We start from the raw sequence: 18,878 nt of genomic DNA on the forward strand, positions 1-18,878 counted from the left end.
TCCTCTGGTCTAGCCAGACTTGCAAGGTCGAATTCGAGTCATGGTAGTGGGAGCGGGGAGGAAACATTTAGGAACTAGGGGAAAGTTGTCTCTATTCTCAAGGGTTCTACCAGACGGTATATCCAGCAAGCCTGTTTTTTTTTATTTTATTTATGATTTTTAGTTTCATTCCACATTTCCCTCCTAATCTCACCAGGACCATTTTTTATAGAAACAAAATAAAACAATTTTATTGGCACATAATTCACATATCATACAATTCAATCATTCAGTTATATCAAGAAAAGGTGTACAATCATTACCACAATCAATTTTAGAACATTTTCTTCTTTCTTGTACTCATTGTTATTATTTTCCCTTTTGTCCCCAACCTCCCTTGCCATACTCCCAAGAAACCAGTTATCCAGTTACTCTCTCTTTAGATTTACCTATCCTGGATTTCGTATACAGAAAAACATACCTCTCAAAACAATGAAAAAATTAACAACAAAAACAAAGTAGAGAAAAAAGCAGAAAGTATTAAAAACTAGAACAAATTTAAAATGGGTCCAAAGGGAGATCAAATGATAAGGTGTCAGATTCTAACCTAACTCCATGTGCAATAATCCCCCTTCCAATGCATTCTGCATGACAGCAAGGCTGTTCATACCCCTAGTCTGGGCTCAGAGGGGATTCTCTAAAGGCTTACTCCATGTGTACTTCCCCTTCACTTTTTTTAAAAAACAATTTTTAAATAGGTCTAAAATGAGATCAAATAATAAGCTGTTGCATTTAACCTAACTATATCTGCCATAATAGACTTTACAGTGCTCTCTGTCTGATAACAAGGCTCTTGACTTCCCTCAATTTTGGAAGGACCTGATAATTTGATGCCATTCAGAGTAGTTGGTGGTGATATCCAGGAACCATCTGGACCTAGGCTCAGAGTTGCTGATTTTCACATGATCTGTCATTCCATTGGACTAATTATTTCCACGTGTCTTCAATTTTCATTACTTGCCTTTGCCCTGAACAGGAGACCAATAGTTGCACCTTATATGGCTATCCATGAACGTTTAAGATCTCATTTGCTACTCACCAAAGTAGTATGTGGGCTTTGTGGATTACTTTGATCTTTTCATGTTTCCTCTCACTCACTGACACCGAGTCTATTCCGATGCATAGCAACCCTGTAGGGCAGGGTAGAATTGCCCCTGTGGATTAGAGACTGTGAATCTTTTTTAAAAATTAATAAATCATTTTATTGGAGTCTCTTATTACAATCTGTACATCAATTGCATCAAACGCATTTGTGCATATGTTGCCATCATCATTTTCAAAACATTTTCTTTCTGCTTGAGCCCTTGGTATCAGCTCCTCTTTTTTTCCCCCTCTCTCCCTCACCCTCCCACTCTCATGGTCCCCTGGCAAGTTATAAATTATTATTTTTTTTCATATCTTACACCGTCCTCTGTCTCCCTTATCCTACGTTTCTGTTGTTCATCCCCCGAGACTAAATCTTTGGGGGAGCAGAAAGCCTCATCTTTCTCCCACAAAGTGGCTCCTGCGTCTTTCAATAGTGCAACTCAAAGCTTGAATTTTGTTCCCCTACTTCTATCAGGGAAATGCTGAGTGTGTTCTTCACATTCAGTGCTCTAAATCCAGGACTATGCACAGTTTATTATAATACTTTATTTCATTTTCTCTACCTGCCCTTTGAAATTTCTGCCCAGCTCTTTTACTTCATCATCTAACGTGACCGTTGGTGCCTCCCACCCCCGCCATGAGCCACCCCCTGTATAATCCCTTCCATTGAAGAGTGAACACAGCTTATGACTTATCTCCAGTGGCTATAATAGTACCTGGCACATAAATATGCAGAGAATGTTGAATGAATGAAGAATATTTGGCAAAAAATGGGGAATTGTTATAGAAAGGATCTGTCAAATTGTATAAACCCAAGACTCTAGAAGTATGATTCTTTATCTTTTCTTGATGTGTAAAAGTGTAAATGTAGTTAATGTTTACAAGATTGGCTTTGGGTTCAATTCTTATGTGCCACATATTAATTAGGTGCCCTTGTAAAACGTAAACTCCTTAAACACTATTGAACAAACTAACATGCCAAGACCTTAGAACAGTACCTGACAAATTATATATTTTAGATACTAGTTATTATCACTACAAAAACTGCTACAATTGTCATACTTAAGGGTATAGTTTTGATCATCATCCATAAGTGCTTCAAGTCCTCTTCATTTTCAGTAACTAAGTTTGTGTCATCTGCATATAGCATATTGTTAATGAGTCTTCCTCTAATCCTGACTAAAAGGATTACATTTTTAAATATGGAATACTGTACACCTCAATATATAGAAAATAAAAAGCAACATCATGATAAATGGAGAAAAATGTTTCATTTTAGTTGTATCAATAATCAGTGCCCATGGAAGCATTATTCAAGAAATCAGATGTACTGCATTGAGAAAGTCTTATGATGAAACCTCTTTAGAATGTTGAGGAGAAAAGATGTAGCTTTGAAGACTAAGGTGTACCGGACCAAATTCTTTGTATTTCCAATCGATATATATGCAATTTACTTATATTTATATGTAAGCAGAACAATGAGTAAAGAAAACCCAAGAAGAATTGATGCATTTGAATTATGGTGCAAGCAGGAAGCATGTAGTAAACCACCCACTGCTAGAGCATGAATAAAACTCGTCGGACACAAGGAGGGTTGGTAAAGTCGGAAGACCCTTATGAAGATCGCACAGGGACAGGCCGGATTTCTTTCTGTTGGATATATGATCATTGTGTGTTAGCTATCAACTTAATAGTACCTACAACAACAATAGCCAACATTATCATAAGTTATTATTATGATTGCTTATAATTTTCCACTGTCAGCAAAACAGTGAGATCTGAATAATTATACATGAAAATAATATTTTCCTTTACCTTTTATATGGAACATGGGGAGGTGGTGTAGTATCCTCTCATTTGTATTCAATATGTAATGTAAACAAAATAAACATAAAATACAGCTTTAAAGTAATGACTATACTTTATATGCATTTGAGTTTTATTCTTTTTCTAAACATGTGCAATTAGAAGACAACATCAGTATTATTACATGTAATAAACAGAGAACTGGGTATAACTCTTCATTTAAATAAATTCATATATAATGGGTCTTCAAAAAGTACATGGAAACATGGAATTAAAAGATAATGAATTTTTCAGCAACTTTTTGAGACCTCCCTCATATATATACCTACTCCTCACTTAAAGATGATCTCATTAGCCTACATTTCCCAGTTACAATAGTAGTAAAAAATCTGCTGATTATTTTGCATTAGTGACATATATATGGGAGTAATGAACACTGAGTGTTAGGCAAGAGTAACTCTGGTTGTACCACCTTGACTTGGCCATGATTCTCAGTGGCTGAGCAATTATGTAAAGTAGTTTGGAAGTTATTTAATGAAATTTGTAGTCCTCCTTCATATTGTGATGTGACATGATCATGCTCCATTTGCACATTATACTGATTTGTTAATAGCAACCTATTCTTTAGAACTTAACCATCTCGATAAGTGAAAAGTGGGTGTGTTACTTTTTGTTGTTGCTCTTCATACTCTATGTAGTAATACTTTGAAAGCTTGGGAAAGGCTTATTCTATAATACAAATAATATTATTTTTGTTAGTAATCAGCTATTCCAGAGCTAGAAAGAGAAAGTAGACAACACAATGATAGTGATAAGATAGAATTGTATTGTTCTATGTTAAAGAGTAAGAGACTGGAGTAAGATGGCCCCATTATTCAGAGGCTAAAGATCTTTCTTTAAAGACACTCCTTTACTTCTTGATCTAGAATAAGCTACCCTAACTCTGTCTATCAAGTTCAGAATTGACAGGGAGGACGAAAAGGGGAAAGGAAAATGACAGAGCCCTTTCGAGGTGCTGTTGCTAGCATCCTCACGATTTTTTGCTTGTATTCTTTGGCTAAAGAATTTTATCACGTGTTTTTTCAGCAAGGGAGTCTGAGAAATAGATTTAGGAGTTAACATTGTTGCCTTCAAAACAACTGGCCTTTTGCTAATGAGGAACAATGCAGAGTGGCTCTAGAGTAAACTAAATAGGTGTTTCTTTCCAAGTGATTATAAATCTGACACGTGTTTATGAATATAGCATTCAACTGATGTCTTTGAAAATTGGGAAGGGAAAATACCTTATGGCAGAGAGAATACTACATATTCACCAGACTGCTTCATTTTCCTTCTGGAATCACAGGCAGACTATAGCCCCTAGCCTCGGTGACAGTCGGGGCTCCATGCTTGAGTTATGGCTAGTGGAATGCAGCCAGAAGTGATCTTTGCTAGATCTAGTCTCTAAAACATTCCACATGCTTCTCCAAGCTCCCTGTTTTCAAACTGTCAGCCAGGTGCAAAAAATGCAGTTGAGTCTTCCAAGGGTGGAGAAGATTATAGAGTCTAGGCTGGAAGAAGGCTGGGTTTCTTACTGATGACAGGGAACAGAACCCGTCCTCATTTTGACTGCTTGGTGCCCCATACTGAACCTTGACATCAGCAAAATAAACTTATTAAGCCGAGCCTCTGGGATTTAGAAGTTGTTTATGTTACATACGTCTCACTCTATGGGAGAAAGATATTATAGTCTGCCTCTGTGACGATTCCAACCTAACATATCCCATGGGACAGTTGTCCGCATCCCTCTAGGGTAGCTGTGAGTCAACTCAGGCCTGGTGGCACACGACAACAATAATGCAGAGTACCTGACATACAGGCCAAAGAAAACAGTTCATGGCCAAACACCGGCATCCCCAAATTGTCACTCACGAATTTAAGATGGGCTTTTAGTCAATTGAAAAATATTTTAATGATGATCAAAATGTACACAATACATAACAAACAAAAAAAACACAGAAATGAAATTATGATAAAAATGTCCCTCATCGAACTGCCCAAGTTAAAACCACACAAAATAGGAGAAAGATTTGCCAAATACAAAAACTGAGGATTTCCAATGCTGTAAGTCTTTATGGTAGCAGAGAGCCTCGTCTTTCTCTATAAAGCAGCTGGTGGGTTTGAACTGCTGACCTTTGGTCGAACTGCTACAGCCCAACCTGCAGTCCACTATGCCGCCAAGGTACCTAGTATGTTATAAGGGCATGAGAAATGAATACTTACTTTCCAAACAACTTTCTCCTTAGTGTCTGGTCAGGAATATCTGTTCAGGAAGAAATCTCTGAAACTTTCCTGAATATAAAAGGAGAGCTATGCCATGTTTTAGAAACAAATAAAAATATTACATATATTAGAAAGAAGTTATTCTCCATAAAGTAATGTATAGTTTCAATCCAAACAGACTCAAAATCCTCCTAGACATTTTTAAGAAGCTGGGCTAGCTGGGTCTGACATTAATCTGTAGAGATAATGTGCCAGAGAAACACGCACGCATGCACGCACGCTTGAGAGTACACAGTCTTTTTAACTGGGTCTAATTATTGTATAGTAAAATGATTTGCCACTCTCTGTCCCCTAAGAAATCAGCCCACCCTAAGGATTTGTACGGACACTAAATAGACACTTGTTGCCCTTTCACTTTAAAGTTCTTTAAAAGAGAACATTTCTACCCTTTAACACTTCAACAGTTTAACTTGGCAATTCTTCCTCCTCCAATTCAGGGAAGGGCCTTCGGCCTTGCTCTTCACAGGGCGGGGGCGGAGCATCCCCTGAGAAGCTTGGAAGTGAGCAGAGCTTGGCCAGTCTTGCAGGAGGAGCTGCATTTCACACAGGCTGCAGCTGACAAGAAGCTTCAAGGTAACGGCTGTCTTAGAGCTAATTATTTTCTGGGACTTTCTCAGAGTCCTAGAGTAAAGGTGAGAAAAACAGAAACTGTGGTTTTGGGTGTGTGGTTATGAGAAAATTGCTGGTGGTTTTTTGGAAGGAATTTTGTATCTCTTAATTCTTTACAACTCCACAGCAAGAAAAGGGGTGATCAGATTTCAGTCTCTAAATTAAGACTTCAGTGGGGCATGACCGTTCATGCTAATTTATTGACTTCACATTCAAGGCTCGTACGTTTGCTATATTATTGTTTGAATGTTTAAGCATCTGTTAATTTGCACAGAAAAATTACCGACAGAAAGATGTGACAGCATGGGGACTATGGAAATTGGATGACATAGTCATTTTTATGTGTGTGCCACGTGTGTGTGGAAAGGGGATCAAATGTATAGCTTGAGTGAAAACATTTGCACATAATATACACATGTCTCTGTGTAGGATTAGAGACAAAAAAGTGCAGAGTGAAACTAACAGTCAGCATTTCTGGGTGGTCAGGTTATTATTTTTGAAACTTATTTCAGCATATTTTGGGATGTTTTCATGAATTTTATTATCATAACAGAAAAAGGAGGTTAAAAAATGTATACCCATTTTGTTTCAGGCACATAAACACATTCACGCACACACACACCCTCCACCCTTAAATGTTGCCGATCGTGATAGTGGAATTTTTCGTGGGCCTGATCAAACTGGGAGACTGGTTGCTGTGTCAACTACAAATGCTGCATGTATCCGCCTTGTTTATCAGTCTTCCAAGCATAGGCGACCTTGGGCAGCAAGAACCATTTTTTTCTATGTCTTCTAAATTTTAGAGTGAGCTAGAAGATTCCATTTGTTTCTAAACCAAATTAAAATGTTTGAAGTTTAAAATATATTCTATGGCATGAGGCAGGCATACAAAGGAATACTATGAACTGGTAAATGGAAGCCTGAACCTGTAGTGATTTGAAAAGGTGTCTGAGAAGTAGTGGTTGATAGAAAAGGCAAATTGTAGAATAGAAGGCACTATATGGTCTCATTTTAAGATACATATTAATATACTGATGGTATAATATACATATGTTAGCATAATATATGCAACAAACCATAATATATGCTAAAGTGTTTAACGGGATTATTTGTATAATTAGAGAAATAGGATAAGCTATGCTTGCCTCTATTTAAAAAATCCTTAATATATATGTAATCCTTTCTTTTTTCATATCATCAGGGGAAATTCTGACACAATGTTATGAGCTTGGTATAAACCTCACTGAAAGTAATTTATAAAAAATCCTGTGGAAGCTACTTACGGCTGTCAAATGATTTTCAAGCCATGATTTGAGTGTGGTCCAAATAATATGCATCCATTTATATGTGTAAAAAATTCTGAAATGATATACAGAAAATATTGATAGTGATTTTTCAAACAAGGGTCATTATGAATACGGACCAACTCGTGGCAATGGTTAGTTTATTATTTTTAGAGTTGTACTTTCTTTTGCATACATCGTTCTGCATCTTGAATTTTCAATAAGTTTCTAGAGGTTTTCATAGTCAGAAACATTGGAGATTCTGATTCCACACAGCAAAACACATAAGTGTAACACAGAAAATTCCAGAAATCTGAAAAAAGCTGCTGTCTGTCTGTCTGACTGGAATTTCCAGCTTCTCCCAAAAGAAAGACTTGATAGTGACTGAAAGGCCTGGGCAAGGGTCCCTGGTGGCCATGTGGCCTATGTGCGAGGCTGCTAACTGGAAGCTCAGTAGTTCAAAACTTTCTCCATAAGAGAAAGAGACAGCTTTCTGCTCGTGTAAGGAAACCAAAGAGTTAGTTCAACTTTGTCTTCTAGGGTCCCTATAAGTCCAAATCAACTAGATGACAGGTTCTTTTTTTAAATAATGAAATCATTTTACTGGGGGCTCATACAACTCTTATCACAATCCACACATACATCCATTGCGTCAAGCACTTTTGTACACTTGTTGCCATCATCATTCTCAAGACATTTGCTTTCTACTTGAGCCCTTGGGATCAGCTCCTCATTTTCCCCCTCCCTCCCCGCTCCCCCCTCCCCCATGAACCCTTGATGATTTATAAATTATTATTATTATTTGGTCATATATTACACTGTCCGACGTCTCCCTTCACCCACTTCTCCGCTGTCCGTCCCCCAGGGAGGATGTTATATGTAGATCCTTGTAATCGGTTCCCCCTTTCTCCCTCACCTTCCCTCCACCCTCCTGGTATTGCCACTCTCCCCACTGGTCCTGAGGGGTACATCTATCCTGGATCCCCTGCATTTCCATTTCTTATGTGTGCTGGTGTACATCCTCTGGTCCAGCCGGATTTGTAAGTTAGAATTGGAATCATGGAAGTGAGGGGGAGGAAGTTTTCAAGAATGAGAGGAAAATTATATGTTTCATCATTGCTACGCTGCACCCTGACTGGCTCCTCTCCTCCCCGCCACCCTTCTACAAGGTAAGGCCTTGGGTAGGCTGCAGGTCTGATTCTAGTCACAAGAGGGTGGTTGTCATATTTCCTAATTTTTTCAAGCAACCATTGATAAAAAGTGGACCCAATAAAGCAATAATATGGGGGTATTGGAGCAGCAGCAATCTAGTTGAGACAAATTACTAAGAGGTGAAAGACAAATTACTAAGAGGTGATGGTAGGGCAGGAAAAAGGAACCAGAGGATAGATCTAAGAAGCAAAACTATAGATAGAGGTATAAGCATAGGTGTGTACATATGTAAATACATTAATTTATAAAAATAGAGGTATTAGCCTATGTACATAAGGCAATACACTGAGGTAGTTGACGAACTTCAACCCTCTGCCCACGCCCTCCCTCAGGGAAAGAACACTGTTCTAACAACCTGGCCTTCTGTGACGCGCACCCTCCGGACATGAGGTAGTTAAATACTCTGTTGTCAATTTGAGACTTAAAGAGTGAAGGGGTGGAGTTTAGCCTGTCAATCAGGTTGCAGCTTGATGACCTCATTTGGAGGAGCTAAGGAGACAGAGCTTGCTGGAGGTGGCATACACGCTCTCACCTTGCAAGACATTCTTGTTGAGAAGACACATGTAACTATGCTAGAGCCCTAGAGCTGAAGGAGCCACGTGGAGACACCTGCCAGCGCTGAGATGCTTACACTGCCACTGGATCCACAAGGCTTTCCACCCATTGGCCTGTGATCATCCTGCATTTGGTGTCATTGCATGTGTTGCATGAGTCTGAAGAGGAATTTATAGCTATGTATGGGACTTATGGACTTGATCTGGACTGGGCTAGGATGTTTTCTTAATATACACTTACTCTTTATATAAAGTTCTTTCTTATACACATATGCGTGTTTATGAATTTGTTTCTCTAGTCTACCCACAATCGCTGAAGACAGAATTGTTGCATAAGCAAATGTGGTGAAGAAAGTGGATGGTGCCTGACGATCAAAAGATAAAGCATCTGAGGTCTTAAACCCTTGAAGTTAAACAAGCGGCCATCTAGCCAAGAAGCAAGCCCATATAGAAGAAGTACACCAACCTGTGCAATCATGTTGTGTTGTTGGGACTGAGTAACAGGCATCAGAAGACCCAAAATAAACAAATAAACAAATAAAGAAAAAACATATTGTTGAGAATGAGGGGGGTTGGAGCAGAGACCCAAAACCAATATCTAGACAATGGGACATCCCTCACAGACGGGTCTCAAGTAGGGGATGAGTCAACCAGGGCACAGTATAGCACCAATGAAACACACAATATTTCTCTGGTTCCTCGAGGCTTCTTCACCCCCCACTATCATGACCCCAGACCTGTCTGTCACTGAGGCTAGACTGAAGCATTTGCACAGGTACAGATAAGAGATAAAAGCTCAGGACATACGGAATCTAGGAACTGGAATGGGAATAGGGATACCAGAAGGGGGAGAAGAGGGGAGGAAGAGGAAACTGATGGCAATGATCCACACATCACCGCCACCACCACTACCCCTGGGGCACAAACAACAGAAACCATGGCGGAAGGGAGACAGTGGTTGGTGTAAGATAGGAAAATAATAATTTATAATTTATCAAGGGGACACAGGTTGAGAGGGGAGGAGGGGGCGGGAAGAGGAGCTGATATCAAGGGCTCAAATACTAAGTAAATGTTTAGAAAATGATGATGGCAACATATGAACAAATATGCTTGATAAAACTGATGCTTGTGCTGTTATAAGAGCTGTAAGAGCTCCCCAATAAAATGATCTAATAAAAAATTTTTAAAAGCATTATAGGAGAATATGAGACAGCATGTGAGATGTGCTTGTAATTCTATTTTTTAAATTGCATATATACATAAGGGAGAAGAAAAATCAAGAAGCAGATGAAGGATAAACTATTGGGGAATTGATTGGTATTTAAACTGTTGTCAGCAAAACTGATTTTCTGAAATGGAAAGCCCCTCCTAATGGACAATAAAAATTGTTTTAAAAATTGTACATGTATAACTGAGAAAACCCCACATAAGGACTGATGGGAGACCTCAAACCGAAAACATACAAAATCAGGTCCATCAAAAACATGGGGTCATTGTTACTTGCCTTCTCTTCTGTTCCACCTCCTACTCTTCCTGAGAAAGAAAATTCCCACATGAACCCAATAGTATGCCTGGAAAATAATCATATTATCTACATTGTGGGTGAGATTTTGTCTGATCCTGTATTTCAGAACGGCATGCCTGCCTTTCCAGTTAGTTGATTTAATTTCCTGTTTTCTCTTTGAACAGCCTCGGTTAATATCAGAAGTTCCTGCAGCCAGATAATCCACTGGTGCATGTCAGTGGAGCTCTAGAAAGGCAGGGAGAAGGCTTTGCTAGAGTGAGAATCCAGACCAACGCCTTGCAGGTCCAGACCCACCGTCAAGTCCTGTGAAAACTGGTAAGAGTATACTCATTTTATGAAACATTTCATGTTAAAAAAATGTTCCAAACTTGAGGGATACCTTATTTTGCTTTCTGCTGTTCAGCCATAGCACTTTTAATGAAAGACCACGTTGCTTATGAAAACCATGTAAAGTTGAGATTTTGGAGTACTCTTCACTTTGCTCCTTTTTCGGCATCCAGAACATTCTATAATTAAAAGTCATAAGTTCTAATTGTGATTGTGGTGGGGGATCTGATGTAGAAGTAGTGTGATGGAACCAGCCCGGTGGTGTAGTGGGGTTATGCACTCAGTTGCTAACTGCAAGATAGCAGTTCAAACCCACCTGGCATTCCATAGGAGAAAAATGAGGCTGTTGGTGCCTATAAAGATTTATAGTCTAAGAAATTGAAAGAGGACGTTCTACTCTGCCCTATAGGATCACTGTTAGTTGACATCGACTTAACGACAGTGACTTATCAGAAGTCCCAGCCTAACTGCCTGATTCTCAAGAAATCCTTGGGAACTACCCTAACCAGTTAATGACCATAATACCATTTCCCATATGTGCCTAAGGTAGCTTTTAATGAGCGCATTGTATCATTAGCAGAGTCCAGGTGGTACTCACACACTACCTTTGCGTCAATGCCGACTCGTAGTAACCCTGTAGGACAGAGTGGAACTGTCTCTGTGGGTTTCTGAGACTGTGACCATTTATGGGAGTAGAAAGTCCCCTCTTTCTCCTGCAGAATGGCTGGTAGTTTCAAACTGCCAACATTTTGGTCAGCAGCCCAATGCGTGACCATATATCTGGCTGCTTTGGGTGCACAGGGCAACCCTTGCAGCTTAAAATTGTGAAACTGCATTGTTAGACTACTACTTCTCAAAGAATGCTCCTGGGCGCATAGCATTAACATTATTATAGATGCAAATTTGGGGCCCACCCCAGATATTCTTAATAAAATGCTTAGAATGGGGGCCATATATCTCATTTTAATGAGTCTTTTAGAATCTAGATAATTCTGAAGCAGGCTAAGTTAAGAGAGCTATTACATTACAAGATGTAATATTAGGGAGCTAAACTACCAGAGTATCCAATACATAGAGGTCCCTCCCTATCTCTACAGCCCCTCCCCACTTCCATTGGTTTGGGTACTCCTTAAGAAACGTACACTATAAAAGTCAGGTTCTTGGAACTGTGATCTGCGACCACTTCTCTAATTCGTATCCCCCATCCTACATTGTCTATATGTTCCTGTAGTCACAATTACTCACTTTTGCAAAAGAATTCTGTTGACATGTTTTGTGTTGTTCCTGTTCCCTATTCCAGTGCTGTCGCATTCAAACCACGTGCTAAAGAATCTGTTGGAGATCCAGGTGGAAGACTACAGACCACAGAAGTTGTAAACTCTTTTTATTATTAAGACAAAAGAAGTCTGCTGAAGAGTGTTGTTTGGGGGAGGACCTGCCTGCATTGGCATAGACAATCAGATAACTCAACCCCTGATAATAACCTGTTGACACACAAATCCAGATCACAATGGATGCTGAGTATGTTTTGTGCATCTGGAAAGACCAGTTATGGCCAGCAAAAGTTTTATCCAAATCTGAAGCTTCATCAAATGATCAGGTAAATGAGCTATTTTCCCTAGAAGTTCAAATACTCTCACTAGATGAAAAAATTCAAGTGAAAAGCACAGAAATAAAGAATCTAGATAAATCTCAAATTGAAGACATTTATTCCTCACTAGGGTCAAAATCAGAGGTCAGTGATATACCTAGAGAGGAAACATCCTATCAGAGATCACTGAAAGCAGCACTGGATATTCTGAATGAGAGAGCAAATTTTAGTCAAGCAAGCACTTCAAGTGAAGAAGAGACCCTTACACTCTCCCAAAGTGTACCACAAAGTGAATCTGATGCACCCCCTCTGAAAAAGTTTCGCAGAAGTGAAGAGGAAAATGAAAACCCAATAAGCCTTTTGGAATCTACAGAGAGTGATAATTCTCTGTGTGATGACAAACCACAGTTACACACAAACGAAGTGGAAACCAAGGTCTTACAAACCTCCACCGGGAGTCAAACTTGGACTTCATTTTCAGAAGATGATGATGATGAGAAAGAGAGCAAGAGTAAGCCTGACGTCTTAACAGTTATGCCCTTGGATTCTACAGTCAAAGAAGAGGAAAAATATGTTAAAGATGAGAAGTTTGATCCAATTTTCCCATCAGATTTTCTCACTGTGCCCAAAGCTTTTAAAGAGGAAGTAGATGACACTGACCCAGAGCCTCTAGCTACTTCTTCTGAATGCTCTGCCTTCCCAGAGAATAACGAGGATCCTGGAGAGGGTCCCTCAAATCCAGGCATAGATGTTAGCCAGAACCAGCCTTCCACAGCATCAGAGATGGTTGCTGTGGCATCTTCTGAGCCCGTTTCAGGAGAATCCTCGAGCTCACCGAATGCTTCGAACCGTGTCACGGATTATTCACGCTATCTTGTGAACAGTAGAAGAAGCCTTGAGAGACTGGACTGTGACGATTTTGAAGAACTTAGAGGCTCATCATTGCATTACACGTCGATTGCTGATTCTATATTAAACAATGATGAGGAAGAGGAGGAGGAAGAACTTCCACGCTTTATTTTTCAGTATAAGCCAAGTAATTTTGAGGCAGGAATCCTTGTCTGGTTTAAATACCAAAAATACCCATATTGGCCAGCAGTCATTAAAAGCATTAGGCAAAAAGAAAGAAAAGCAAGTGTGCTTTTTGTTGAGCCAAACCTGAATCCTGAAAAGCGAGGAGTTAGAGTGTCCTTTAGAAGACTAAAGAAATTTGATTGTAAAGAAAAACAAGCACTAGTGGACAAAGCCAGGGAGGATTATAGTGAAGGTATTGACTGGTGCCTATCACTCATTTGTGACTACAGAGTTAAGATAGGTTGTGGTTCTTTTTCGGGCTCATTTTTTGAGTATTATGGTGCTGACATCAGTTACCCAATTAGAAAGATAATGAGACGAGATACCATAAGGGATCTTTTCCCCAAACTGCCTAATGAAGATACTGCAGAAACTATGGTGGCAACATCCCAGACCAAGAAAATGTCCTTCCAGAAGATTCTCCCTGACCGAATGAAGGCTGCTCGTGACCGAGCCAACAAAAACCTAGTAGACTTCATTGTGAATGCAAAGGGAACGGAGAGCCATCTTCTGGCCATTTTAAAAGGCAGGAAAGGGTCCAAGTGGCTGAAGGCATTTTTGCATGCCAACAGATTCATGCCATGTATTGAAACTTACTTTGAAGATGAAGATCAGTTGGATGCTGTGGTAAATTATTTACAAGAAATCTGTAAACAGATAGATGAAAGAATGTTGACCTTGATAAAAGGTGATAAAATTAAATTCATCTTGGAAGTTCTTCTGCCAGAAGCAATCATTTGTGCAATTTCTGCTGTTGATGGATTAGATTACAATGAAGCTGAAGCAAAGTATCTGAAAGGACCAACTCTAGGCTATAGGGAAAGAGAATTATTTGATGCAAAAATCTTATTTGAGAAGAGAAGGAGACCACCAACAAATGAATCTCAGTAAATCTGAGAGTCTAAACCGTAATATAGAGCATTCATAAATATTCATTTTTTACAGAATTTCTTTACCATTTTCTCTAACATGTAGATATTTTCTGGAACCAGGAAACTTTAGGGAACATGCTCAGTTTTGAGATCTTTAGGATCTGTGGACATCTTCATTTCTTTTTCTTGTGCTTCTTCCAAATCATTTTTTAAATACATTTGAGCAGTTCTACTTTCCTGTACATTTCTAGAATGCATAATTCCTAGATTTTAAGGGGAAATACCATTTTGCTTTATGATATTTTTGTGTTCATACGGTATAGTTAAATACAGTATGATCCATCATTGTCATATTAAAAATGCACTGGTATCAAATATGAAGCAAGATAATCAGAATAAGTAGCCTAAAAGATACATCACTTATATATTTTTTGCTTACTTTTTATAAAATATTAGGCTTTCTCCTAAGATAGTTGAATTATTTTTCCTGCCATGCCTATTTATTTTTGGGAAAAAAATATATCTCTGAAACATAGAACCAAAGATAGATATGCTTTGCTATATATATATATCTATATATCTATGTTACAACCAACTTCAAATGCTTTTGCAAGGAAACCATCTGAAGTTCAAATATAGAGTAAATGGATTATCTGCATGTAGTCCCTCTGTGGGCTAATGACATCTCAGCAAGCTGAACATTATTTGGGAAGCCTTAAGCAAGATTGCTCACTCTGTATTTCCCTGGAATTCCATTTATGGGAGTGTCTACACTTCAATGACTGAATGGTTTCTTAAAAGACAGACTTCTGGCTGCCTTAACTGGCAGTGACTGGATCTTCTTGATAGCCTTCTCCAAGGTGGAAGGACTCTAGAGTCACCACCTGCACAGTCTGCCTACTCTAGACCTGGACGTCCAGGCTGACCGCTGTAAAGCTCATCTAGTCTTGTATCAACGGTAGGAAAAACAGTGACATTTTGGTCCTAACTCGTGTATCTTCAAAGGTGTTATTTGTCTCAAGTCAAGCAAGCTTCATCCTCTGGCTTATTCATAGAGTAGCTCTAACAGTTTCCAGCAGTATAAATGCTGATCGGAAAGTCATTCCAGGCTACTTTCAAGAAGAGCTTCAAATGGGTCCATTGGCTTGGACCCCTTGCTGTGAATTTGTGCTTGTGTTTCCATTTACCGCACATATACTGAACCAAAATCTACATTTTAACAAGATCCCTAGTTGATTCTTAGAGAACCCCAGGTGATTTCTTGACTACAAAGAGTAGATGGACCAGGTACTTGGAATTTGGAACAGGGTTACAGAAATGTTTTTTCCAATTTGGCTAAATATGACAATTATTGGAATCTGACTAAACATAAATAAAAGGTACACTCTGAAGCTAATGAATGGTTTATCCTTTGTGTGAGAACAAGTTTCATAAAAGCCATTTTACTTTAAAAACTTGATATGAAAATAAGTGCTAAATGTTGAACATAAATTGGATTGCTTTTGAAAGCCTTGGAGTAAGTTATATGTTGTTCATGAACTGTGGCTATGCGTTCATATGGCCACATGTTGACTAATTGTTTGAATTAGGAAAGTTATACCATTTTCAAAATACAACTCATTGTATCTTTCACCTAGGATTTCTGATCCTTCATAATACAGCTTATATAATGACATAAGTGGTGTGTGTAAATTTTACAAAATATACATGTAATTTGATTGGAAGTTTTGCTTATTGTAACTGTCACCGTTTTAATATTAATTAAAAGGCGTTTCTGCATTCTCAATAAATATTCACGTTCATGCATAATTTTGTATTTTTTTTAATAAAGCCTTCCAAGTTAAATAAGCTTCTCATACCACCGAACCTGCTTTAGACCCTGGCTGAAAGATGACTAGATTTGGGGGCATACTTCCTATATAAGTCCACATGACTGGTGTGTTATTTTATTTAGTGTCCTCTATTTTATCTCTCTGGGTTCTAATATCCATTGCAGTGGCTACACAGAACGCACAGACAAAATTCACGATTAAAGGTTTATTAAGGAAGTTAACAAGTTGTAATACCAGTGTTCTCAGAATTGAGAGTGTTGTTCAGGGTTGAGTTAACAGGCCATGTTAGAAAGTTCATTCAGGTCTGCTTATAAATGCCCAAAGGGCATGCCACTCTGTTATAATTATGCCTCAACTCAAAGTTTAAGCTCCATGGGTCAAGTGCCCAGTAGCACCCCACTGCACAAGTCAGTGTCCTGCTCAAAAGCACTTAGCCTTACTTGCTCTGTTCCATCACTCTGTTCCAAGCTCTGGTTCCTGGTTCTGCTGCTTTGATAATATAGCTGTCCTCTGGATCCAGGAGGTTCACAACCCTGGGGTCAGGTCCAGAGGACAGCCCCACCCTGACTCTTGCCTGTAATGAGATCCTGCCTCCTGCTTCTCAGAGGGCTCATTTTATACACAGCAGGATGACACTCAAGGGAATCCTGTTTGCAATGACTTACAGGTGAATCCTATCAGTATCTTATGCCACCTTCTTAGCAGACCCAAGTAGGAAAAGGTTTCTTGGTGATAATTAGAGACTTGGGTTAGAATAGCTACATTAAATAATTCACTGCCTTTGCAATTTGCTGCAGGTCCTGAGAAGTTTTGACAACAGACAGTCATCGTTATATTATGTGTGGATCTTATGCCTTAGGAAAACATGCTTTAGTTATCTATCACAGTCTGTCTCTCTGATTGCAGTTTATTGCTTAGATTTGGTTTTCTCATTTAAACAACTTACAAATCAACCAGTAGCTTGCTCTGTCTCTCCCCACTCATCCCCTTTCTCTCTTGTAAAATGTTATCTTTTCCTTATCCAAGTTAACAATTCTCTGCCCTCTACACTATTTCTTCCCCTTCCCTCTCTTTTCCTCCCACCACTGGTAACCATCAAAGTCGATTATTTTTAGTATGAAAACCGTTATCTTATAGAAAAGGTTCAAGTAGAAAATGTGTTAGAAACGATGACGGCAACATATGTACAAATATGTGTCAGGGTACCTGACCTAACATCATCAAGGGTCCGGTAGGTGCAATTGCACAGCGATAATAAGTAAAGATTATAGTGAAGTCATAGCATGAGAGAGAGAAGAGAGAGAGAAATAATGGAGTCAAGACACATTTCATGGTAGCAGTGCTCACCTCAGCCCCGCTTGGTGGTCTACGTGGAGAGAGGCGTGGGGAAGGAGGACAAGGGGAAAGGGAACAGGGAAGAGAGGACAGGAGAGGAAAGAACAGATGAGAGGCAGAGAAGGGAGCCCGAGAGAGCTTTTTATTGCTAACCCAGGCCTATATACCTTTGGGGGAGTGCAAGCCCACTAGTTACTGGTAAAGACATATGTCACAGGAAGCGGGTGCACTATAGTTTGTACAGCAATGAGAGGGGGACAATCTAGGGATTTTCACGCAATAGGAAGAGGAGGGATTGGGGGTATACATGTGACAAGAAAGGCGGATCCTAGATTAAGGATGGCAGCCTAAAGGATGTCACTGAGCTAGTTTGACATGTCTTTGGGGGAGACAAAACGGGGGGGGGGAGCCTCTTTATAATCCCACAAATATGCATGATACAATTGATGTATGGAATGTTGCAAGAACCCCCAATAAAATGATTTTTTTAAAGGGGGAAAATCCTCACAACTAAACCAATAGATAACATCTTGATAGGTAAAGAAAATATTGAAGTTATCAAGGATTTTGTCTTGCTTGATCTGCAATTTAAAATGACAACAAAAAAACCCCAAACCTTTATCTTGATTTTTTTTTCTTTTATCAAAGTAGTCCCATATTATATTTGTCTTGTGATTGATGAAATTTATTCACGATGATGCCCTCCAAATCTATCGGTCACGAGGTGTTTCATTTTCAACATTATACTTTAGCTATGTGTAGTATTCATTACTGTGCAAATGCCATGGGTTATTTACCCATTCTTCCACTGACGGGCATTTAGATTCTTTCCATCCTCTAGCTATTGAGAAATGGGCTGCCAAGAACATGGGTGTGTATGTATCTGTTCACGCTAGGCCACATTTCTTTAGGGTATATATCAAGTAATGGGATTGCCAGATCATATGCTATTTCTACTTCCAGTTCTTTGAGTAAATACTTTCCACATTAATTGGACAGTTTTACAGCCCCATCAGTAGTATATGAGCATTCTAATCTCCCCTCACCCTGTCCAGCTTTTGTTACTTTTTGGTTTCAGCTTTATTTATTTTTTTCAGCTTTGACAGCAATGCCAGTATGAGGTGCAGCTCGTTTTGATTGGCATATCCTGAATAACCAGTGATCACAAGCATTTCTTCACATGCATGTTGGTTGCCTGGATATCTTCTTTGGTGAACTGACTCTTCATGTCCTCTGCCCATTTTTAATTGGATTATTAGTCTTTTTCTTATTGAGGTGTTGCAATTTTCTATAGCTGTCTGAGATTAGTCCTTTGTCTGATATGCCGTTACCAAATTTTCCCGTCAATAGGTTCTATTTTCACTTGTGCAATAAAATATCTTGATGCATATATGTGTCTTATTTTCAGGAG

At 39.0% G+C, this 18,878-nt stretch overlaps 1 protein-coding gene across 4 annotated transcripts in view; it reads left to right on the top strand.

The window, feature by feature from the left end:
- PWWP3B (PWWP domain containing 3B) overlaps positions 1–16,106 on the top strand; it is a 40,898-nt gene extending 24,792 nt beyond the window's left edge. For all 4 annotated transcript variants that reach the window (XM_045298602.1, XM_045298603.1, XM_045298605.1 and 1 more), the window contains 3 exons: positions 5,691–5,826; positions 10,601–10,751; positions 12,064–16,106. In XM_045298602.1, coding sequence (XP_045154537.1) covers positions 12,274–14,319 — 2,046 coding nt within the window. In that variant the 5' untranslated portion in view covers positions 5,691–5,826; positions 10,601–10,751; positions 12,064–12,273 and the 3' untranslated portion in view covers positions 14,320–16,106. The remainder of the gene's footprint in view (positions 1–5,690; positions 5,827–10,600; positions 10,752–12,063) is intronic.
- Positions 16,107–18,878: the final 2,772 nt, after the last annotated feature.

Source organism: Echinops telfairi, unplaced genomic scaffold, assembly GCF_000313985.2.
Source record: "Echinops telfairi isolate 266 unplaced genomic scaffold, ASM31398v2 ScPeMD7_7427;HRSCAF=8465, whole genome shotgun sequence".
Lineage (NCBI taxonomy): Eukaryota > Metazoa > Chordata > Mammalia > Afrosoricida > Tenrecidae > Echinops > Echinops telfairi.